This window comes from Hippichthys cyanospilos, chromosome 17 (genome assembly GCF_059441005.1).
Source record: "Hippichthys cyanospilos isolate Australia breed blue-spotted pipefish chromosome 17, RoL_Hcya_1.0, whole genome shotgun sequence".
Classification (NCBI taxonomy): domain Eukaryota; kingdom Metazoa; phylum Chordata; class Actinopteri; order Syngnathiformes; family Syngnathidae; genus Hippichthys; species Hippichthys cyanospilos.
The window spans coordinates 8940602-8965264 of NC_142385.1; the positions used below are offsets into that span (position 1 = coordinate 8940602).

At 37.1% G+C, this 24663-nt stretch overlaps 2 protein-coding genes across 7 annotated transcripts in view; both read right to left on the minus strand.

The window, feature by feature from the left end:
- Positions 1–4168, minus strand: part of mpripa (myosin phosphatase Rho interacting protein a) — a 52058-nt gene extending 47890 nt beyond the window's left edge. For all 4 annotated transcript variants that reach the window (XM_088438443.1, XM_088438444.1, XM_088438442.1 and 1 more), the window contains exon 1: positions 3492–4168. In XM_088438443.1, coding sequence (XP_088294569.1) covers positions 3492–3611 — 120 coding nt within the window. In that variant the 5' untranslated portion in view covers positions 3612–4168. The remainder of the gene's footprint in view (positions 1–3491) is intronic.
- Positions 1112–24653, minus strand: LOC148409483 (actin-binding LIM protein 1-like). 3 transcript variants are annotated; one of them, XM_088438449.1, is made up of 21 exons: positions 24274–24648; positions 19047–19172; positions 16718–16901; positions 16468–16577; positions 14367–14493; positions 14179–14272; positions 14017–14104; positions 13893–13951; positions 12796–12873; positions 11389–11559; positions 10272–10301; positions 10062–10182; positions 9860–9922; positions 9644–9691; positions 9312–9370; positions 8602–8647; positions 8515–8522; positions 8216–8290; positions 7941–8021; positions 5714–6792; positions 1112–1585 (listed from the first exon to the last, which is right to left on the minus strand). In XM_088438449.1, the coding sequence occupies exons 1-20, from the start codon at positions 24575–24577 to the stop codon at positions 6679–6681; spliced, it is 1986 nt and encodes a 661-aa protein (XP_088294575.1). In that variant the 5' UTR covers positions 24578–24648; the 3' UTR covers positions 1112–1585; positions 5714–6678. The 3 variants fall into 3 exon arrangements, with proteins under 3 accessions (XP_088294575.1, XP_088294574.1, XP_088294573.1); XM_088438448.1 differs by lacking the exons at positions 1112–1585; positions 11389–11559 and having other exon boundaries at positions 6716–6792; positions 7941–8522; positions 24274–24653; XM_088438447.1 differs by lacking the exons at positions 1112–1585; positions 9860–9922 and having other exon boundaries at positions 6716–6792; positions 7941–8522; positions 24274–24647.
- Positions 24654–24663: the final 10 nt, after the last annotated feature.

Sequence of the window (24663 nt, forward strand, 5' to 3'; positions counted from 1 at the left end):
GACCTGACAGCAGGCCCATTTGAAAAATACACTCTGATAATTCCAGGTCAAGTTTTCCCCTTCAATGCTTTCCTCCAATCAGGACACAACCGTTAATCGGGGTTTTCATGTCAGCTGGGGTCCAATGGAGACACTAAAAGCATAGAAGCGCTAAACTCTGAACAAAAATGTAAAAAAAATGCCTCAAGAGTCACAATAGCAAGAGCAAGGTTTTTCAGAATCTGCGTATATCAAGTACCGATATTTGATATTGCCATCAAATCAAAGAAGCAATATTTTGCAGGTTCCACAAGGCTGATATGTCTAAAAATTGGAAGGTATACTCTATGCATCGGTGTCATGGTATCGGAAATAGAGGTGCAACGATGAACACTTTTTTAAAGGAATTTTTCAAGGAAAATGCTATCTTGGCAATGGTAGGTCTTTCTTTAAAATGATGGGTCATTTATTGTAGTATCGGTAGTAGCTATCTCTACTACTCAACAGTTGATGGTATGAAACATATTTTTGATGATCGATTAATCGTTTCAGACCTAAAAATGTTCTTAATGTATCCATTCTAAAAAGTTTAGTCTTTTGACAGTAAATATTCAGATTTATTTAGACCTCTATGAAAGCAATTGTGTTAAATCCAAATATTTTAAAATATTTACTTTTACTTTGAAAAGTTCATTGTCACCTATTTCAAAATGTGATGGATGACACCGGAATTACTTAAAAAAAAAAAAAAAAAAAAAATGGTTTTATTGTCCGTGCTGTCGATTTGTGAATATTTCCTGTTTTGAATGCAGGGGTAAAAATTACAAATATTTCTTTCTTAAATCTGTTTCATTGGCAAATTAATCGTCAAATTAATCGATTATTAAGCCATTAAGTGCAATTGTCTATTATAAAAGTCAATCATCCATTTTTTATGGGCTTCAATGACAGCTGTATAATTCAAAGTTGTAGTTTAACTTGGCTGGCAGTAAATGAGTTAAAACAATTCTCAGTTGCAGCCCTAATTGGAGCATTTTTATGAATAAAAGTTAAAACGTTGGAGCATCCCGATCTTAAATCATCAAACTCCAACAGAATGAACCGCAAGCGTACAAATGATTGAAAGGTGAAAAACTGTGAGCGAATGTACATTTATTTGCTGTACAATTAGCATAGAGAGCAAATTAGCAAGTTTCATTTTGGTCACAAGACCGCCTGTTTCCAAAGTCTCCTCTTTTTGTGATTGATTTCTTTTTAAACTCGCATGGCAGAAATGTAATAAAAATATCCTGTCAAGTCTTGATTAAGATTTACTAACGATTCCAATTGTTTCCTATGTGATTTTCTTTTACTATGTTATCCAGCTTCCTAGAACAATTTGTGCCCCGAACTCAGCCGGGCTCAAGACATGAACCGAATGACACCAGCGTGCTTTCGAGCACTCGGCTGTTTGGAAAACTTTTCCAACTACGACACGACTGGCTAGGTTGGAGGTCGACAGCCGGTGGTGTTCCGCGGGGAAAGACGAGCTATTTTCCATCATATCTGAAGGAAAGCGCGCTGTTGCTTTTCCAGAGCCGTCACTCTCTCGACCAGCTGGGAAGTACTGTTGGAATAAAACCGTTTGTGATTAATCAAACAAATGGAACATACAGTAATGCGATTTGCGGGGAGGCTATCCTTGGGGGGAATCCGCAGAAAACTATTTGGACTGTGAAAAATAGATGAAGATGAAAAGCGCTGATGCTTTTTGCATGCTTTTTGACGCAATTAATCCGGCAAAAGCCAAAGGTGGTAGCAAGTGGGGTGGAAAGTTTTGTCCGCCTGAAATGAAGGTCAATAAGGGCCTCTGGGCTGGACGGAGGTCAAATGGAACAAACCTTTGCACTTTCAGGCTCTGTTGACACATGACGCAGAAACACACCTTTACGTGGTTTTGAGTTCATGTTAATGTTACACCGCGGGTAGGGCAGGGATTCCCAAGCACCGTGTTGTGGCACGTTAGAAGGCCGTGAGCGATCAGGTGTGCAGTGGGAAATGATCCAATTTCACTTAATGGGTGGAGGAATTATTATTTCATCGCTGAAGAAAATGTAGCATTGTTCATACAGATATGTGGTTCTCAAAGGGTGGTATTTAAGATTTGAACAAGGTCTTTGCAGGTATATGAAAATATAACGGAAAGCTTTCTAACGCTGCAGTTTTCTTTTCAAATTAAGAGCAAATTGATTAGAACATGAAGCAACTTACCGCTGAATTATGTAATAGAGCAAATATTTCGAGAGTGAATGTTTCGGGAAACTAGGAGTTCATAAAACTAATTTGATGTTCAGTAGTTTTTTCAATTTCAATAATTTAAAATGCCAGATTCTCCCTCATACAAGAATGGTTTGACCCAACTTGCCTCCATTCGTGAACAATTTATTTTACTGAACAGATCTTTACTATGATCCCAAAAGGACACTTTAAATTGAATATTTTTCTGTGTACAAATATTTATTCATAATTATTTCTTTTTGAGAACAAGTCTGCCATTTATTTATTTTTGTGGAGAAATACTTATTCGTAATTAATAGTTTATTTTTCTGAACAGAAATCTAAAAAAAGCACACTTGGGTTTAATATTTTTCTGTGGACAAATATTTGTTTATAATTTTTCTTTTTGAGAACAGGTCTGAAACTTGAGGTAGATTATTTTTTGTCAACAAATATTTATTAATATCCTGATAAATCCCGAAGATGGGGGTGTTATAATGACCTATGATAACCTAATAACCTATGATAGGTGGCCAAGACAGCACAGCAACAGTATAACTAAATTGCTACACTTGTGCAATGATATCGCTGAACAAAGACTAAAATAACCCATTTGTTTGACAAAAAAAAAAAAAATCACTGGTAGTGAAGGAGTTAATCTGCGACAAAAAAAAAAAAAAAAAGGTCATGGCTGTCATCTTGTCTGCCAAAAATGTCAGCCTACAAGAATCTTACTTGAGGAACATACAAATGTTTGCGGAATGATATGCTCTGTGAAATAAAAACAGGGGGTCAACCAGAGTAAAAAAAAAGGGGGGGGGCTGGGAGGGGGGGTCTATCTGCAATGCATGCACAGCACTGGAGATAAAGATTTAGGTTGGCAGAACTCAGCATTGTTTTTGAGAAAGGAAACAGATGTCAGCATTGCTGATAAACATGAGCGAATCCACCTGCACAAGTTCAAAAGAGCGGACCCCCGCATATTCGCGGTTTTGAGGGAACTGTTCCACAAGTTTTCTCTTATAAGCAGTGCCTCACTAGTTTTATTTTAGCGAGACATTTTTGGAGGACTACTTTTAGTAGAGTACTTATTTTGGTCAGTTATAAAGTACTTCTACTTTTACCTGTCTTTTTTTTTGCATTAAACTGTGCATTTTAAGTACAGGGTATTAATACATTTGCCACCTTTGTATATTTACGATTTGATGATAATTTTTACTGATTTTTTTTTAATTAAAGCGTATTAAATTACTCACCTGGGCGAGGTCTTCGTCGTTGAGCAGGTGAGATTCTCGAGGCTTAAAACAATTCTGACATTTGCTCTTGTTAAAAATGTTGGCTTGGAATTTCCGACAGGGGTTCTCTTTGACTGACATGGTGGTCGAAGGAGGACGTTATGTTCGGTTGTCAATAAAAAATTCGAGGAGAAAAGTATACTTTCGAGAAATACTTCCAGGTTAGGGGTGACACGAAAGTGCTGTTTAGGTCACGTCAATGCAGGTCATGTTGCTCTAGTGGGGGAGTAGAGGGGGGGGGGGGGGGGGGGGGTGCAACGTTCACCCGTTAACTTCTCGTTCGTTCTCGGTTTGATGCCGTTCAAGTTGTTGTCGACTAGCGGAGACAGGTGTGTGCAATTTTTGGCTCTTAAATGCGCCGCTCAGCGAAGCGTTGACATTTGGTGGCGGACACTGCGGTGGTCCTGGTGGGTCCCGTCAGCAGCCTCCATCGCGGGGGGAACGACGCCAACTTGCCGAAGGGAGTCCGATCCGCCTCCCTCCTCCTCCGGGCTCCTAGCTAACGAGTGATCGTTGCGTTCATACGCGTTTGACTTCCGGTCCGGACATGATCCACGTTTAAAAACACGCCATCGACGCGAATGTTAGCTCCATTAGCTGCCACCGAGTGGGATCTTTTCGTCAAAATGTTGCCTTTGGCCGGACATCCAGTCGGTGCAAAGAAGGGAGGGGCTTAGTAAGTGGGTGGATGACTGACTGTAACATTGGCCAATCAGAGGTCAGCCACTGAGGGTGCTCTGTAAAATGACCAATCAGACGCCTCAAAAGACCCACCTTCCTCTACACTAGGTGGGCTTTTAAAGTTTGGTGCCCAACCAACGGGACGCGGACCGGTGCTGATCCGTGGGACATTTGGTACTGGACATATACAGTATTTATAATAGTTTCATATTTTCAAATGTCATGTTTATGATAAGACGATGTGACCAAGATAAATGATTTCAAAACATTTTTAATATACTCTACCCCTTTACCTGACCCCTTGGGGCTATTTTTCTTCATTTGGAACTTGTACCTTGGTAAAGGTAAACGGAATTATGAAGCAAATAAATGTCAAGAAAAGACAACGAGAATATCTGAAATTGATTGGCAGATAACCTTGGCACTTCAAATGTTAGCAAGTGATATCTTACTCCCATTTACAGATTAAATAAGAAGTAATTAGTTCATTTTTAACAGTCACATTCCTGTTGAGATGTTGAGATCTCAGATGTTTACTTTACAGTTTTTGAAAATGTTCATTTTTCGTATTACCTTGTTTTTCACACTAATAATCGAAATGTTCTTCAGATTGGTCTCGTTACTTTTATCAAAAAATCTTGGCATTGAGAGGGGATTTAGACTTTTTACATAGAGGACATACCTGAGAAGTCCTGCAATAAAGTATTGTTACGTCCGCCATTATTGGTGCTGGATATATTTGTTAAATATCAGGGCCTGGAATAAGAGTAATTGTGAAAATGTGCATCAGTCTGTCCCTTTGTAAACTACAAGTTAAAGTAAGCCCACAAGCTCGCCAAAGTTAAAAAAAAACAAAAAAACTTTTGATTTCTATAGGTGTCGAATAAAATGAATCTTTGACATCTTTACCAGTGATTGTTGCTGAATGAGTTTCCACATTTTTCTAAGACAATGTTTTCAATTCTTTTTCCTCTGCGTTTGTTTAGCTTCCTCTCCGTATCAGTCAAGGCTATTTCTTTTTCTTCATCTGATAATTTGTTGAGTTGTCTGCTGTGCAAAACTTCGAAAGGCCACAAAAACAGGACGAGGGAGACACCGGAAAGCTTGACGGCGTGTCAAAACAGTTGCAAAAAGTTGGCAGCTTCATTGCAAGGCAGTCAAAACAAATGACTTCACGTGAAGGAGATGAGACAACCAAGCTTGGGATACAATTACAGGTGCAAAGAATATGTATGTGTATGTATACATATATGTGTATGTATATATATGTGTGTATATTTTATATACACTTTTTATATATATATATATATATATATATATATATATATATATATATATATATATATATATATATATATATATATATATATATATATATATATATATATATATGCACGTTTGTATGTACAGTATATTTATATAAATATACATACAGTATATATCTAGACATGCACACACGCACATAAATATACATATATATTTATATTGTAAAAATAGCTCACCGTTGATGGGACATTGTGATTTCCAAGGAAAGTAGAAGTGTCAGTGTGCATGAGGACGGAGATGGCGTCTGAAGCAGTTTATCTAAAAATAACAGGCTCTACCAAGTTTGACGGAGCGATAGTAGAGCGCAGCCATTCGAATTCCAGCCTTTTAGAGTCGAGAGGTCTTTTCGACAGCTTTCTTCATGGACTGGCTGTAATTGAAATTTGCTAAAATAATCTACAGACAGGATAATAGCCACAAAGGCATCTCTCCCTCCCGGCACATTACAGATAAGTAGATGGAGTCATCATCTGTCATCATAAACGGGCTCTTTGAGGTCCACATGAAAGTCCAGAATGACATACTTTTTGTTTGAGGCAATCATTTGCAACCCTTTGGGAACTTGCGCCAAAAATATTCACAATACTGGAATAAATATATCCTCTTAGCACGTTTTATTTTTAAAGCCCACAATCATGAAGATTAAAATATACTACATCATATTATATTATATATATAAAATCACCCAATAACAAAATAATAGTCATTTGTCATGGCAGCTAATAAACTTTGATTTCTCAGTCGTGCTCCAAGTATTGTCCAAATATATTTTTTTAAAACGTATGTATCTAAATATCCTCTCGTACATGTTCGTATGTATCTATGATTTTCTGAAGGCAAATATAAAGTGAGGCATACGTGAGCATGTGGTAATGGCAGAATGGTCAACTTAACATCGGAAGGCCTATGTCGAGATCTTCCAGATTGCTTTAACATAACATTCCACGTGCAAGCATTCCTATGATTCAGCTTTTAGCTCAGATAATTTAGAATCCTTCGATATGAGCACAGACAGAAAAAAAAAACAACAAAAAAAACATCTGGTTTGCTCTCTGCTGCTCTAGTGCCCTCATGTGGACGTTGACATAATAGCAGTCTGACGAAATAAATAAAATACATGATGAATTAAAACAAAAGTATTTTAAAAGAGATTGGCCTTTTTCTTCATGTCGTTTCGTTTCCAAAGTGGAAGCTTGTCAAATTCTTTTATCGCCATGCCGAAGATCTCAAGGAAGGAATCTGGGGACAGATGACGCTGAAATGAAAGAACACAAAAGCATCAACTACACGTTTACAATCTATTCTCTTCAATTTGCTGCATTTTATATATATATATATATATATATATATATATATATATATATATATATATATATATATATATATATATAGATGTGGATGCAACAGTTTTGTCCAATCAGATTTCAGTCTCTGGGTTTGGCCTGTGTTAATCAAATCTAACTAATTAAAACCTAAAGTCAAGTCAACCCATTCTACTATATTTGTTTAGTCTTCAGCACTTAATTATTTGAGGTAATTAAGTGCTAAAGTAATCAATTAGTTCAGTTACTTTAGTACTAAAGTAATCAATTCTTTACACAATTAAGTACAGAAGTAATCGATTCATTTAGGGAATCAAGAATTCAAGTAATCAATTACTATAGTACTTCAGTACAGAATTACCGTAAAGTAAAGTAAAGTAAAAGTATAGTAAAGTAAAAGGATTGCTATGGTGATTTAGTACCCAATTATAGTACTTTAGTATTTTACTATCTAAAGTCATTGCTTTAGTACTTCATTGCCTGGTGAATACTTTAGTACTTAAGTATCTGAAGTAACTGACTATTTGATGACTTCAGAACTTATTTACCTAAAATAATTGATTACTTTGACAATTGTTTTCAATCAATCGATTATGACAAGGTAGCTCAAGTAATAGATTGCGTTAGTACTTGATTAACTAAAGTATTGATAACTGTGGTACTAAGATCCAGAAAATAATTGATTAGCATTTAATTACTTAGAACAATTGATCAATTACTTTGGCACTTAGTTATACTCGATCCAAAGCCGACTAGAGAAGTGAGTGATGATGTTTGTTATTTATTTAAGTGCTTTTTGATGCTGTGACTCGAACAAAACATTTTCATTTTCAAATTAAAAGGCAATTAATTGGAATATGAAGTAAATTATTGCTAAAATTTGTTATGGTGACTTCTTTGCTAAACATATCTTAATCTTGCTAAGTTTTATATACTCTAGATACGCATTTCCATGAGTTTGGCTATTTTTGGTCTAAAGAGCCAAAAACAAAAAAGATGACGTTACACAATTCACAATTATTCAGTTGATGAATAAAATATGCCTCGAAATCTAGTTTTGTACCATAGTGATGATAATTACCTCTAATCTTGTTCTGTCAACTTCTCTGGGAAGCTTCACACGCCCCCTGTTGGCAACTGTAAGCATTTCATAAGGGTAAACCTTGAAAATAGAGAGATGATAAGTAAGTGAAGAGAATAAAACACAAGTGTTTTCAAATGCAGGGAGTAAAACAACAAAAAAAGTACTTTAACTTCCAATGGCTGAACTACATGCTTGTTAGTATTTGCAAAGAACAAAACAGTCTTCAAGCAGACAATCTGGAGAGAAGATCTAAACATGGAAGCAATACTTGCTTTTGGCTCCAGCAAATTAGGCATGGACACTCCTCGGTCCATTCGTGCAAATGGATGCGGGCTGTCGTAGAGGAGCTACAGACACAAGCAAACACTCGTAGCTGTAAGAGATTCTCAATACGTTTGCTTAACCACTTGAGTGTTAGACGCTGAAATTGACTACAAAGCAACATGCGGTTAATGAAGATGCAATCATGTCAGTAGCTGCTGATATACTTGATGTTTGATTGTTGTGAGGATGAGTCATAAAAAAAAAAGATGTTACACGGAGTCGGTTTCTGCAAAATCCTCTCACATACCTTGAAATCTGGAAGGAAAAACATTTGTTTTAGGACGACTAACAGCAAAAAAAAAAAAAAAAGAAAAGAAAATGATGCGACACATACCTCTTAAGGTGTCACCGCTGCTCCGCAGAAATTCAGCGGATTCAGGCTGGGTGAAAGTAAAAAATAATTTAATTATGTAAGTTCTTAAACTGGGGTCTGTCAAATAATCAATGATTGTGTTGTTTTAGAAACACAATCAACTAAATTAGATTTGGGCCAAGTAAGTTTCAGAAAATTGTTTACACACACATTTATATATATATATATATATATATATATATATATATATATATATATATATATATATATATATATATATATATATATATATATATATATATATATATATATATATATATATATATATATATATATATGCTGTACTTATATAGCAAGATTTACAAATTCCAATTAAACATTTTGCTTCAAATTTCATGAAGTTATAGGCAATTTTCTATTCTTCTGTAAACATCTCCAAGAAAGCGACCCACAACAGTATTGTACCTTGGCTTCTATTGCGAGTACTGATACCTTGAAACCGATACTCAGTATCGGTATTCCTTTGCTAATATATTTTGTAATGAAAGTCAATTTTGATAATATTACTTTTTTCATATTATAAACATCGTGTGCATTATGTACACTGTGAAAAAGCAAAACATTCTCATTTATTTAATATTTAGGTGAGAATTCATGTCCTGGACGTCAAAACTTGAAGAGATACAAAGCCTGAATGTCAATATAAATCTTGCGCTCTGAAAGGTACTTACCGGATTGAGGCCGTTACAACCGTATCCAGGTAAAGAAGATGTTTGGGTGGAGCTTGGATCTATATCAAAGTAAAACAGGACAAAAATGTTCTCAGTCTCATACCATTCGCATTTATTCATGTGTTTTTTTTAATTCGATAATTCGATAACTCTTTTAATGAACAAAATCATGAGCAATTTATCGGCTTATACGTATATGTATTCTGTTTTATTTGTGTTTGCTTTGCGCGACAGTCAAAGTCCAATCTGTACATGTACATTTGCGCACTGTAAAAAGTAGACAAAGTATTTTAAAGCTTAAGAAGTGGCAACAAAATGGGGGTGAAAAGTACCTTGCTGTTTAAAAATTGGAGGTTTTCGGTACATGTTGAAGCCTTGATCTGGAGAGGGAAATTAATGTTAAAATCTTCAAAATACAACGCAAAACATCCCGTGACAATGCAATGTTTTGTTTTGTTTTTTTTACAATGAAAAAAAGACAAAAGCACGCATGCCCCAGAGGTAAAAGTAAAAAACAGAGGTAAAAGAGATATTTTCATAAAAAATACCTGATACTAAGCTGAGACAGGAAGAGGGAGAGGGCAAGGTGTCGTTGGCAGAAAATAAAGAGCCTATTTGTTATTCGGGGGAAAAAGGAAGGGAGTGAAGGATAAAAAAGAGAAGTGGAAAGGCAGCGAGGTATTGACAAAAGGTGAGCAGATTGGACGCTACTGACACAAATATGGACAGAAAAAATGTTATCATGTTTACCAGGCCGATGGAAATGTTGGGGCGACCGTGTGGGTGTGTAGCTGTGACGACTGTACGACTGAACGCCGAAAGATCCGTGGCTGGCCGATTTGGGGATGCATTTTCGCAACTCGTCACTTTCCTTGACAGAAAAAAAAAAAAAAACAGGACACAAAAGGAGGATTAGGACAGATTAGTTACTCTGAACAGGTCAGGAGGACTAATATTCACCTCTGTGGTCTCGGAGACATTTGCCAGAGACTAAAATAGAAAAGATGAACAGAATTAGTGACTGAATAAGCAAACGGTATACAGTGTTCCCTCGCTATAACACGCTATAATCATTCTCAGCCTTGCCGTTTACCTTTTTTTTTTGTTGGTAATCTTTTTTGACAAAAAATGAAAAAAAAAAAGGAAAAAAAAATACAGTTGAGAAAAATCTAACCAATAAAGACATAAGTCAAATACAGAAAATATAAAAAAATATTATATATATATATATATATATATATATATATATTATATAATTTACATTATTAAACAACAAAAAATAAAAAAGCTAATGAAAAACACGGTATAATTAACAAAAATGCATAAAAGAACTAATGAAGAGACTGAATAATTTGTAAATGGAAAAAAGAAAAAACAATGACCAAAATTGAATAAAAACACAGTATAATAAATGAAAAATGTGATGAATGAAAAGACAAAAAAATCTACTTAAAAGCATAGTGAACGAAAAAGTCAGTATGATTAAAATAAAAAAAACAATACGCACTATAAGAAACAAAAAAAAGACAAAATTATATAATAAATAAAAAACAAGAAGTGAAAAGGCAGTGTAATAAGCACAAAAAACAGTACATAGAAAAAAAAACATGGACAAAATGACCAACAAAAACAAACTGAAAAACAATTGAAAAGACAAGACTACAATAAGTGAAAAAAAACACTTGAAAAAAAAACATAAAAAACAAATGAAAAACACACAACAAAAAAATAGCGAACAAAAAAATAACTGAAAAGACAGCATAATAAACAACAAACATCCAATAAACTTAGACATAAAAAATGAAAAACACATTCACAATGATAAACATAAAACAATCGAAAAGACGCAATAAAATAACTGACAGGACATAATCAACAAAAAGAACAAAAAAAAGAAGACAGTATACTAAACAACCAAAAGCAAACAAAAAATATAGATAAACTCCACTTAAAACACCATAAACAAAAATATTTCACTTATTGCAGGTATTTTTGAGAACATAACCTTGGCAATAAATGAGGGAACACTGTATAAAGTTTTATAAAGTCAAAAGAGATGATCTTTCGAGAGAGATACCTCAGCCGAGCTTTTTCTGTCGTGCGCGTTTCCTCTGCTGTCCAAAGCAGCTGAGCTGATGTGGTCACTCTTATAGGACATCATATCGGGATGCTCTATGTCATAAATAGCCTTGACTCGGGGAATGGCTGCTAAGTCTCGGTAATCAATGATCTCATCATCTACTTTGGCCTGGGTGGGGGAGGGGGGGACACCGACAAGGACATGGAGCAGACAATACGGGTTGACGCCGGTTCATTTAACTCATTCACTGCCATTGACGGCTATACACGTCCAAGAATTACCGTATTTTTCAGACTCTAAGCCGCAATTTTTTCCTCGTGATTTGAACCCTCCGGCTTATAGTCCAGTGCGGCTTATCTGCGTTGTTTTTTTGTTTTGTTTTTTTGACATGGAGCAGAGAATACGGGTTGATGCGGGTTGATTTAACTCATTCACTGCCATTGACGGCGATACACGTCCAAGAATTACTGTATTTTTCAGACTATACGCCGTGATTTTTTTCCTTGTGATTTGAGCCCTGCGGCTTATAGTCCAGTGCGGCTTATCTGGGTTTTTTTTTTTTTTTTTGCTAGCCATCAGGAGACAAGACTCGAAAAGAGTTTTAAAAATAAATCATTAAAAATATTTTAAAAATATGTCTAAATTGGAAAAGACTGTGTATAAATGTTTGTGATGTGTAAATTTGATATAATATATATATATATATATATATATATATATATATATATATATATATATATATATATATATATATATATATATATATATACATATGACTGTATTTAAATATTTATGATTGTATGTATGAATTATGTGCAATGTGTTTATATGTTCAATAAAATAATCTAGAAATCAAACATTGGGAGACAGACGAAGATGCTTTCGAAGAATTAATTTTGAGTTTGAACTGCCATTTAACTCTAGTATTCTGTTGGTGTTATGTTGAAAATAATCCATCCATTTTTTGCATAAATATGTTGGTGCTAAATATGCAGGCATGTTGAGAGGATGTTGCTGTTGTGAGGTAATTAAATCTTTTTATGAAGCTAAAAAAAAGCTAAAAAAAAAAAAAAAAAAAAACTTCCATATAATATCTTTTTGCGTAAATATCTGATGTTATGGCCTGCGGCTTATAGTCCACTGCAGCTTATCTGTGACAAAATTGGTTGGGTTTTTTTTTTTGCTCAATTTTTGCTGCTGCGGCTTATATAACTGTGCGGCTTATAGTCCGGAAAATACGGTATATTACTAGGAGCCCATTGCCCACGTCTGAAATCCGCTTTTAATGGGCTGGCAGTGAATGTGTTTAATAACACAAAATTAAAACAGTTAGGCCACAGTCGCTCCAATAACTACACAGTAAGAATAAATAAATAATAATAAAAATAAATACAAGTGGCTTACACAGATGGAGCGACCTGGGCTTCCCGGCGTACATGAGCCGGGTCTGGAGCAGGAGCTTTCAGACGAAGTTAGCGTCGACTAAGGAAGAGAAACACATATTAGTTTGATTTTTAAATAAATGATTTTCACTGGGAAGTGGGAATCGGTTGGGAATAACTGGATGGGTTACAATGGATGAAAATGATGTCAAACACATTCATGCACTGAGATCCAAAATGTTGCCTTTACAGAGAGCGAAAGGCTCAGATTTGATTGAAAAAGTTTTGGCTGATGGTTGAAGAACCCCAAAAATCCAATGAAAAAGTTAAGATCAACCTTCGTCAATACTTCAAGGGATTGTTATAGGTTTTTGGTTTCAGAATATTCAGTGTTTGTCTTTTTTCATGTTTTGTCAGTTATTATCCTTATTCCAAATGTATAAAACTTTTCCACACAAGATACCATAAACATAATGATAAAAATTAGTTATTTAAACATTATTTTGTTTATAAATGTAAAAATCAGGACTGAGCGAAAATAGAAAAATAGTGAAAATATTAGCCTTAGTTCAAGGTACTTGTTTTATGATTAGCCCTACAAGTTAAAATAAAATAAAATTGACTATTAATTGGAATTTATAGAAAATTGCTATGTTGGAATATATATAGGCCTGTCATTGTTTTTTTTTTTTTGAAAAAAAAAACGTCAATTATGGGTTTATGGATGAATTTCTGGGAAAAAAAAAATATTGTACTGTGGAATAAGACCATAAAATAATAATATGTGAAAAAGTGAAGCGCTGTAAAAAAATTCCAGGTACACTGTGTAACATTAGATCTGACAAAGTGAGCGCAGTGAGCAAAGGGTTAAAAAGGCATATGAAACAAGCTGGAGCTGCTTAATCTCACTCTACGACATGACAGCACACTCTTGAAGAAAAAAAAAACATGAAACTGCAGAGGCCGCTCACAAGATTAACCTTCAGTTCGCTCGGAGGATAAAAGAAATCAAGACACGGTGTTTTGGCTCGTCGGACCTGAGAAGAAGTAGATCCGATTCTGGAAAACTTGCATTTTCTCCATCTTTTCAAGACGGAGGGTCAAATGTTGAATTCTTACCCTGTTGCTCTCATGGCTTCTGCTGCTTTCCCTGCAGTCCGGGTGCCACACCGTCGATCCTAACGAACGCAGCCGGGATTGAACAATTCACGCTCATGCCGAAATCCAACGCGTTCGCGCTTACCTTGCAAATACATCTCTTCGCCCTCTGTGAACATTTTGCCACATCGGCTGCATCTGGCACATTCCGGGTGATAGTTTTTGTCCCCTGCCTTTTAGAAATCCCAAAGGATCATTTTCAACGCCTGTTTTCCTGTCTATCTACTGCAGACGTGTCGTGCCTCACCTCAAGGACTTTCCCCGCGATGAACTTCTGACATGCGTCGCACTGCACCCCGAATTGCAGCTGGTAGTCCCTCTCACAATACGGGACACCGTCTCTGGAAGGTGCATATCCTCACATTAATGTCTATTTTGTGATATTAAAAAAAAAACGTTTAGTGTAAATGATAGAATCAAGATATTGGTATTTACTTGCTGATGTATTCTCCACTCAGCATTTTTCGACAGACGTTGCACTTGAAGCAGCCCAGGTGCCACTGGCTGCCCAAAGCTAGCAAAGCCTGGCCGTTCTTGATGTCGCGACCGCAGCCATTGCAGTCTAGGAGAACACAAACACGACCAATAAAGATGCTTCCGACATTTGTTTAACCCTTGTGCATGCAGCCACAAAAAACTACCCTGGAGTTTTTGGGACCAATATGGGCCCTGCTATTTTTAAGGGTGGGATAGCAAATTCATTTCGAATTTATTTTTTCTTTTAACCACTCAAAATGTTCAGTGGCATCAGATTTATCCATACAAATACAGTTGGAATTGTGTATGCATCCCCTACCCCTCTGTACAATATCAATACAAAAATATGACTTTAAAAATACATAATATTTGATGTAGCACACTATGTAGCTTCAGTAGCTTGCTAGCTAGCCAAGTAACTAGATCCTGAATGCTGTAATTATGGTCTGCTCAGTGTTCCTAAGCAGTGATTCTCACTCAATCACAATCACTGATTTTTTTAAACCACCTGTACCACGTAAAAAATGAGAGTATTTTTGGATGGAAAAAAAACCAAAAACCTTGAATCAAAGTGCTGTGTAATTCCTGGCTCGTCTACTGGAAAATTGTTTCACTAATGATAAATGAGGAGTCACTATAACAAAATTTATCAATAAGTTGCTTCATGATCCAGTTAATTTGGTCTTGATTTGAAAAGAAAATTCTACTGTTCCTGCCACAGCATTAAAAAGCATTACATTAGTTTTGATTCCTGTAGAACATCTCACCTAAAGTATATGTTTTGGAAAAAGTAAATGAGTGTAGTCTCAAAGCAAAAAACATATAAAAAGTGAACCAGATTGTCTCATCCTATTGTGTTGAGCACAATTGTCCTCTTAATCCTGAGACTTGGCTTGATTGCAGCTGTATGCTCTGCGCCAAGTGAGGTCAAGTCAAGCACAGGTCATCCTGTGCTGAGTCACAGTTTTGACACACTCCCAAAGTTGAAAGTCGAATCATGTGCATATAGACATCTATCTATCTATCTATCTATCTATCTATCTATCTATCTATCTATCTATCTATCTATCTATCTATCTATCTATCTATCTATCTATCTATCTATCTATCTATCTATCTATCTATCTATCTATACATCCATCCATCCATCCATCCATCCATCCATCCGTCCGTCCGGCCGTTGTTGTTGCTCACTATCCAGGTAGCTTTCTAGCTAGCAATCAAGCTAATTTTCTATCTATTTATAGCACCGGGGTCAAACTCCAGTCCTCGAGGGCCGGTGTCCTCCATGTTTTTCGAATCTTCTTTCTTAAACACACCTGATTAAATGATTAGGATAATTTTCAAGCTCCTGCAGGGATTGCTAGTAAGCTAATCATTCAAATCAGGTGTGTTGGGGAGAGCAAACGGGAAAAAATGCAAGATACCGGTCCCTTGAGGACTCGAGTTCTAAACCTATGAGCTATAGCACGGGTGTCAAACTCAAGGCCTGGGTGTCAGATCCGGCCCACCACATCATTTTATGTGGCCCGGGAAATGCTAATTATGACTTCAAGTTTCTGACAACAAGCCTGATTTGTTACCAATCCTCCTTTGGAACATTTTTTTACTGGCCCCCGATTTCAAAATTTGGTAAAGGTGTGATGATGCAAAAGAAACTATAAGCATAATTTGGCCCACGATTAAAATGTGTTCGACACCTCTGATCTATATTACCTCACTAGCTATCCAGCTAGCTTTCTAGCTAACCATTTGTCCAGCTAAACTGTCCTTCTGTGTAATCTTGCTAACCAGCTAGCTTTCTAGCAACTGTAGCTGTTAACCTACTTTATTTGTATCCATAGTATCTCGCTAGCTGTCCAGCTAGCTTTCTAGCTAACTGTTTAGCTTGTCTGTCTGTCTAACCTTGCTAACTATATTGCTCGCTATCAAGCTAATTTTCTACCTACAGTATCTTGCTCCATCTAGCCATCCATCCATATAGAACATAATGTGCCTACTTAAGTCTTTAAAACATCTATTATAAAGTTCCTCTTAAATAACACAAAAATGCACCTACTGTTGGAGTATCTGATGCCAGTTGGCGGAGGGGTCAGGGGGTTGACACAGCGCTGACAGATGCATTCTTTTCCGCTGAAGGTGACACAATCACCGGCAGGAAAAGGTTGCCTTGAGTATTAACAGAAAAGAATATCTTGTCACTTTGTTTAGGTTTGTTTTGTTTATATAAGATATATGCTGCCATTTCTTCGCGGTTTGTTTTTCGCAGATTTATCTGTTGATCGCTGAGGAATGTTTTTGAATATTACTTGCAAATGGTGCAGACGAAACAGGTCGGGTGATAAGTCTTGCCCAAGGCGGCCACCACGTCTCCTTCCACAAATCCCCCGCAGCTGTTGCAGATGGTGCCATGAAGCCTTTGGTAGTCCAGCGGACAGAGGCAGTCGCCGTTCTTTATGAAAAAGCCCGACTGGGCCAAGTCGCAGCCGCAAACTGCATGAACACACGAGAAGAAAATTCTATTTGACACGGTAGATTCTGACAATTAAATGGAACTGCCAACGTGCAGAGGTGGCTAAAGTACTGTAGTAAAAATACTTGTGAAGAAAAGTTTCTGGTAGACGGACAGAATAAAGTACTTTGAATGTCTAGCAATGAGTGGCATGATTTTCCAATCAATTTGCTCTTAATTTGAAAAGCTAATTGTATTGTTCCTTTTACGGTATTAAATTGTTTGTTTGTTTTCCATTTGCCTTTACATACCCCCATTTGAGAACCCCTGTACTAGATTATATGTTAGACAATACCTGTTTTGATGAATGTGCAGTAAAAAAAAAAAAAAATCTGTACGCAAAAGACTGCCTCATACATAATAATAGTAAAATCATATGATTTCATGTCACTATTTTTTTTTAATGCTAATAAGTTCCCGTAGCTTTGAGTGAAATGAGCACTGTAACAAAAATGCAAAAATAGACACATGAATAAAGATAGTTTTTTTGGAACGCGCCAGACAACTGAAATCTAAAAAAAAGCTCGAAATATTTGAGTCCATCTGAGCCTGTAACAGTTGCACATCAGCAGAGTGGCTTGGATGCCAAGGGCCGGCTATTTCTATCTGGCGGGGGAATCAGTACAAGAGTATTGTTTGTTTGCGACCATGAAAACACGCACCCAACTTTAATAAACTCTCTCTTAACTAGATAACTTATCAAAGATTTACATATTCCTGATGTATAACTCTGTGCTGTTATTTGGTTATTCTATTTTGATGGATTTCAAAAATTGATAGTATTTACAGTATCTGTTGGATCGAAAATACAGAGTTTGAATTTGTATCACTGATTTTTAATCCTACCAGTGTCAGTCACATGATCAATAGAGTGTGACCTGATTGGCTGGGCATAGGAATAACTTGGGAAAGGTTCAAATTAGGACTAGGGAATAAATCTGATTTGAATTGTTTAAACGATGAAGCAAAATGTAAAGTAAAACTAATAATACCTTTAAAAAGTTTTTTTCATTTTTGAATGAAAATTACATCGCATGCGCGATGCTCAAGTAACGACCAATCACAGCTTACCTGTTCGTCATGTGACATTTACAAGCTTAGCGGTGATTGGTCGGTACCTGAGTGCAACGGATGTCAATTTCAGTCGACAGCAAATGTAAAAATGTGCTTTGAAAAGTAATATTGAAAAAACAATTTAATCTACATAAAATTACCGGTAAATTAATTCTTAAATCCTTTTAAAAAAAGCAAAGAATATTTTTGCTGTCTGAATAGGTTATCAAAAATATTGTTTTGTCAGAAACATATTTGTCAGAATTTATTTTTTTAACATATTGACTGTTTAAATTAAAGTTTTTTGGGTTTATTACTTCTGCTTATGAAAAAAAAAAAAAATCACCCATCACTAGTTGACGTATATGCCCTATCTGAGGCATATATGTACTTGTACTTTATACAAGATGTTTTTCTGCTGATATATATATGTATATATATGTATATGTATATATATATATATATATATATATATATATATATATATATATATATATATATATATATATATATATATATATATGTGTGTGTGTGCGTGGTTGGGTGGGTTTATGTATATTAGTATGCAGTATATAGTTGCTCACAAAGTCCCTTCTAATTGAAACAATCCAAGTCCCATTCACCAAAGCAAACCGCATCCTTGCCAATACTCCCCATTGTCGATTGAAAATCTGCAAGCTCTATTTTTTTCCCCTCCCCTGACGAGGTAAACACAGCACAAGAAGACAACAAGGGCACCAACACGAGAAGCCTGTCAAGCTCAATTAGGTGAAGACAATGGGCTGCTGGGTAAACATGAGTCCCATGAAGCCCTAACTCCTGTGTGTGGTTGTCTGGCAACCACAAGAGCCCATTGAAGTAAGAATATTTTGCGATAAATTAGGTTTGAATAATGAATGAGCGGTAGTAACACCTGCACAATTTAGAGCTGTCATTTGGGAGTCACGTGACTATAATAAACAGCTTTAACATTAGTTGGGACGATATAGCAACTGGGTAATTATTTGGCAACGGGGCAGTATTTCCACCTGCTCACATTGCTTTTTTGGGTGTCATTGGAACAGCATACCGACCTTTGCAGGTGAAACATTTGATGTGGAAGTGATTGGACTGGACTCGCAGCACCTCCCCTTTGCAGACTTCCCCGCATTTGACACATCTGATGACAGGCTTGGCCGCAGGAGGGTGAGTGTGAAGCACTGCGGGGGAGAGCACAAGGTAAGTGTTCAATATTTTGCTTGTCATGGAAAGTGTGACTCAGGAATACTTGGCGGTAAACAGACTCAGATTCACTTTGTGGTCAGCGTAGCCTTTGTGATGGAAGAAATCAACATCATGTGAGTTTGACCAAAGTTAAAAAAAAAAACAATCAGCAGCTATAGCCGATTTTATGCTCCGAAGTTGTGTCTCTCAACATAACATTTTTTGATTCCTGTTACCAACACTTCTCTAAAACCGCTCTTGACTTGTGGTTCTAAAATGGGGGTACGTATAAGCACTTCAGGGGTGTATGTGAAATGTACTATATTTTCCGCACTATAAGGCGCACCTTAAAAGCCTTCATTTTTTTTAAAAGCTGATGGTGTGCCTTATAATCAGGTGCGCCTTATCTATGGATCAATATTGAGATTGGGATTCGTAGATGAGAATGATAAGTAAGCTTTACCTGTTTCTTTTGTGGGTTTACAGTTGAACAAGGTTGGTCATATTGACATTGACTTATTATGCTATTGAGAGTTTAGAGTTATTATTTGAGTTATTATTGTTATTACTTTGAGTATTACTTTATTGTGATTGAAAAAGTTTAAAAATGTCATTAATTGAGGGTGCGCCTTATAATCCGATGCGCCTTATATATGGAAAAGTTTTAAGATGTCATTAATTGAGGGTCCGCCTTATAATCCGGTGCGCCTTATAGTGCGGAAAAATACGGTAAATAGCGTTTCCACAGGGATCAGCAAATCTAATTTAATGCTTTTATTTTTGGTTTTCATTTCCTGTCACTGTAGTTAGGCTAGTATTACACTTAGCATAACAGCTAACTCAGCTACCACGTACTCGAGCAAAAACGCTAGCATTAGCATTCGTTTTTCATTTCCTGGCACTGTAATTGGAGTAAATTAGCATTCAAAAAACATTTGAGTCAATTTAGTGATTTTTTTTTTGCTGTAAATACAGGTTTTTGAGATATTTGAGTATCAAAATGGCAAAGTAGCAACATCTCGAATAGAAAATATTGTATGTCATAAATGGTGTATCGTCTATAATGCTTTCAAAACAAAAAATAAACATTAAAAAAATGTTTCAAACACCGCGATCCAAATTGGAGGCCAATAATGTAATAACATAATGTGCTTTCTCCCCAGAGACTTAGCGGCTCGCTGCTGGCCAAGAGCAGCCTGTCCCAGTGTTATGCCAGATTGCAGCATGTGCTTGGGCCCCCATTCTTCTTCTTCTATCGCTGCCTGTCATAATCACCGGCAGCCCGAAAGAGAGGATGCCTGCACAATCTAATCGCGGTCCACTAGAAAGGTCCCTCCCGCCTGTGATTTGCAGAGGAAAGAATGTGACAGAATGTTGCCTCACACTTTTTTAAAAGCTTTTCCTTCTCAGTAATGTTGCCTGAATAGGTTTCTCTTTTTCACTTCTCATCCTCGTGAAAGCTAATAAAATTGAGACATCGGTATGTGGCCCTGGATATGCCTTGCGACAGGAGAGATTTGTTGCCACGGTAACAGGCATGTACGCAGTAACAAACAAGATTACAAAGAACATGCTTTCCAAAGGTTGACGTTAACTGATTAAGCTACCCCGAGAGAGGGGCTGGGGCTGGTCCTTGTCCTCTTTATGATTACTAACACATGTGTTTGAAATTGGGTGTCAGCGCAGCGAAAACTCACATTTTCAACAAAAATGGTCCTCTTTATTTTTCTGCAGCCAATCATCAAAATGAAAGTGCCTTCAACGACTTGCAGGTGACCTACGAGCGATCGACTCACTAAGTATTTTCGGAATAGTTCTCGTTGCTCTTTACACCAGTTAGCATACGAATAGCAAAAATCTGCGTTATTGTCTACAGATGCTAAAAGATGATGGAGAAGGACTACTTTTGTCGAAATGACACCTCAGTTAATTGTTCCAACAAACAGGCCTAACAATTGCGAAGTTCAGATTTGTAAACAACTGCAATGTCCAAAAGAGGCCTGTAGATGGCAATGTTAAATGTTTTGGATCTGAGATCAGCACAGTTTTTGAGTAGAAGGTAAAGATTAGGAGATGGCTTGTAATATTGAATTAAAAAAAAAGAAAGAAGTGCTTTCAGTATATATTTTCTTCTCTGACCAAGCCCATTCATTTTTGTCCACTGTTGTGTCCATATTGTCTCAGCAAGACAGCAAAATTAATTGCGTCCACCTAGGGCCTAGGTGGACGCAATTAATTTTGCCTAGGTCCTAGGCAAATAACACAGCATTGGAAAGGCCAAAATGTCCACTGCTGAAGACAGTAGGACTTACGGTAAGTCTATTGCAGTGGAAACAAATGAATAGACTGGGTCTGGTTAAACCCAAAACTAAATCATGTCCAAATGTAAATAAAGTGAAAAGACTGGTCTGAATCTAGAAAGTCCAAGTCTAGCCTATACCAAGGGCTAACTCAAAGAGGTCATCTAGGTGAGTTTAAAAATAGTCTAAAGCTATTGAGCCCCAGCCTTTTTATTTGTCCACTGTGTTGTCCAAATTGGCTTAGCAAGACAGCAAAGTGAATTTCATGCCAACCAGAGATATGACACATCACTGGAAAGCCCAGGACGCACTCTATTGAGGACACTAGAACTTACTCCGGTAGCTTCAATGTGTGTAACATTATTGGGCGAAAAGTAAATGTCCACAACATTGGACACAAATATTTTGATATTTATCTGTAAAATAGTATTTAATTGGTCTATTTTTGTTGTAATTCCACAAATTTATCAGTAAAAGTTCTTTAAAATGCAAGTGTATCGAAGATAAAACTTAAAGACAACTGAACAGTACTTGGCTGTGATTCTTTCACATACCACTAGAGGGCGCTAAATCATTGCGACGCACGAGCGTAAACAATTATTAGACGATATGCAGCGCGGGGCCGAGTTTGAGCATCGCTCCACGAATGTGAAGCTGATCTACTGTCAGGTATTAGCAAACGGTGGATTTAGAAAGACGGCAAATGGCGAGAAACCCGAGATGAACACTTAATCGTGAGTGCGCGCCCGAGAGATGGAGCATCTATTTAAAGTATGGCGATCGGCAGGAAGCGTTTAACAATGTCACATTCTCTTACAGAGAAGCAGGGAGTACGTTTGGTCTATGAGTCACATTTCAGCAAAAAACCATGATCTCGTAATTGTGAGGAAGATGGGGAGTCAGCTCATGAGATTCTTGTGGAATGTCTCAGGAAGACATGTGGAAGAAGACAAACTCTTTTTGACCCTGACTAAGCAGACGACTCACAAAAGAACGTTTATTTTGAAGAAATAATAGTTGCGTGAAAGGGGCCTTTTTTTTCCTAAAGGGTCATGCAAAATTCACATGCTGCGCTATGTTTAGCTGAGCTTTCCCTTTTCCACACTTGGCAACAAAAGTTTGTATCCCTTCATTTCCTGAGTACTTTTTCCTTCTGTCAGTTCAAAATATTTCTGGATACGCTGAGCTTATCCGAGAATAAAATGAGAAATGGATTTAGCTTCCGTAAACGTTGCAAGTTGGAACATTTCAGGCAACTTTACCGAGGTGCCTTCCATACATAAATACAACGGCAAACATTTCTAAAGAAATGAAATTGCCCAACGCGTCATTCGAAATGACTTTGTAGGGGAAAAATAAGAAAAATAAGATCCATATTGTATATACTGAACAATTAATATAAAGTTTAAAAGGATGCTTACTACCTTTTTCTTTCATGGTGTAGAAGTGTGGCTGCAGCAGACCCGAGCGAGAAGGGGAACAAGCCGGACGATTGCTTCACGGTGATACAAGGGGAGAGGGGGCGGTCCGAGCAGACTGAGGGAAGGCATGTGAGACAAAGCGTGTGTGCGGGAATGTGTGTGTGTGTGTGTGCTAAATGAAGGCTATGGGTGTGAATGTGCGTCTAACCCATGACATCATGCGCTCGCTTCGAAGTAGGTGCGTTTTCCTTGCAGCTCGCACGTATTGCACGCACAAATGACTTGAAAAATGGCAGTTTTCTCTGTTATAAAACTGAACAGTGAGGTGATAAGGTTGTCGAAAGTGATCGACATTTTTGTCGTTGCAAGGGATTAAAAAAAAAAAAAAAACTAAATAATTGGCAAATGAATAAGCTTCATCTCACACTACAAAAATATGCATAGCAGGTATATTAGTAGACACATTAAATTGTCCTTTGGTGTGATTGGTTGCGTTGGTCTCTGTGTCCCCTGCAATTGGCTGGCAAAAAGGCTGTTACACAGCAGCATCTCCCCGATAAACTGCAATAACATCCCGACGCTCAGTCCTAAAGTTTGAAGAAGTCTAACAGCCTGTTAATACTCGGTCTTGTTCAGCCGAAAATAAGGGTACTTTCACCTTGACAAATTCAGGGGATGGATTAATAATCCAATAAATAATTTAAGTCTCTTTTTGAGTTAGTTTCACCTCACATTTCAGAGTGTCACTATATTTAAATAAAATAAATATTATTAAAAAAATTGGGACGCTTTATGGGTTATTCCTTTTGACTCAAAAGAAACGAGCAAGCCACAAAACAAAAACAACTTTCTTGTTTGACCAAAACAACTCAATTTTGAGTTCAGGCCCCCAAAATATAGGCCCACAAAGCAAACACAATTTTGAGTTGTTTTATGGGTTATATTTACCTCACATTTTTTACAACGTAATTGCATATGCTCAAGATGGTCGATCCTTTTAATTCAAAAGAAATAGGCAACTGACGAAACAAAAAAACTTTCTTTTTGACCAAAACAACCCGATTTAGAGTTCAGGCCCCCCAAAAATTGGTTCGAAATAAAGAGCCCACAAAGCAAACCCAATTTTGGGTTGTTTTATGGGTTACTCATTTTGACCCAGTCAGGGGGACTGATTTAATAAGCCAATAGATCGTGCCAGTCTTTTTATTTTCACAAATTGTTATTTTTTAATGAGTTATGTTCATTTTTTTACAATTGCATGGCACAAGTCAAACTGATGGCAAAACTTAAAAAAAAAAGATGTGCAGAGTGAAAGGTTAATTGGACCTCTGCATCCAAAGTGGTTTGTGTGTGTGTGTGCACGCGCGTGTGTGTACCTGACACATCAGCAGGTATGGCCGCCAACTTCTCACACAGGACATAGTCGTTAGGATTGAGGAAAGGCAGCTGCTCCATCATGCACTGCTTGGGGATCAAATAGAGAACTTCCGCGATCTGCCCGTCCTCGATGATGGACATGCGCCTGACCGAGTTCTTGCCCTTGACCCGGTCCAGAACCACCATGTCGTTGCTCGGCCCGGTTCCGCAGATGCGGCCGAGGCTGTTGAGGCTCAGGCGGCTCGACATGCTCATCTTGTCCACACAGTCCAGGCTGCACAGCCCCTCCAACCGAGACAGCATACGAGCCAGCGGACCCCGGATGGTGATGATGCCGAGAATTAGGTTGCTCTTAAGGATCAATCTGCATGCGTGTGTGTGTGTGTGTG

What these genes read in the sequence shown, in the direction of transcription:
- LOC148409483 (XM_088438449.1), bottom strand. Translation starts at nt 24,577, where the DNA reads ATGCTGTCTCGGTTGGAGGGGCTGTGCAGCCTGGACTGTGTGGACAAG. An exon ending in CCAACATTTCCATCGGCCTG is followed by an intron (nt 9,923 to 10,061) that starts GTAAACATGATA and finishes AATAACAAATAG; the next exon opens with GCTCTTTATTTTCTGCCAAC. An exon ending in TTGACAGAACAAGATTAGAG is followed by an intron (nt 6,793 to 7,940) that starts GTAATTATCATC and finishes CTTTCATTTCAG; the next exon opens with CGTCATCTGTCCCCAGATTC.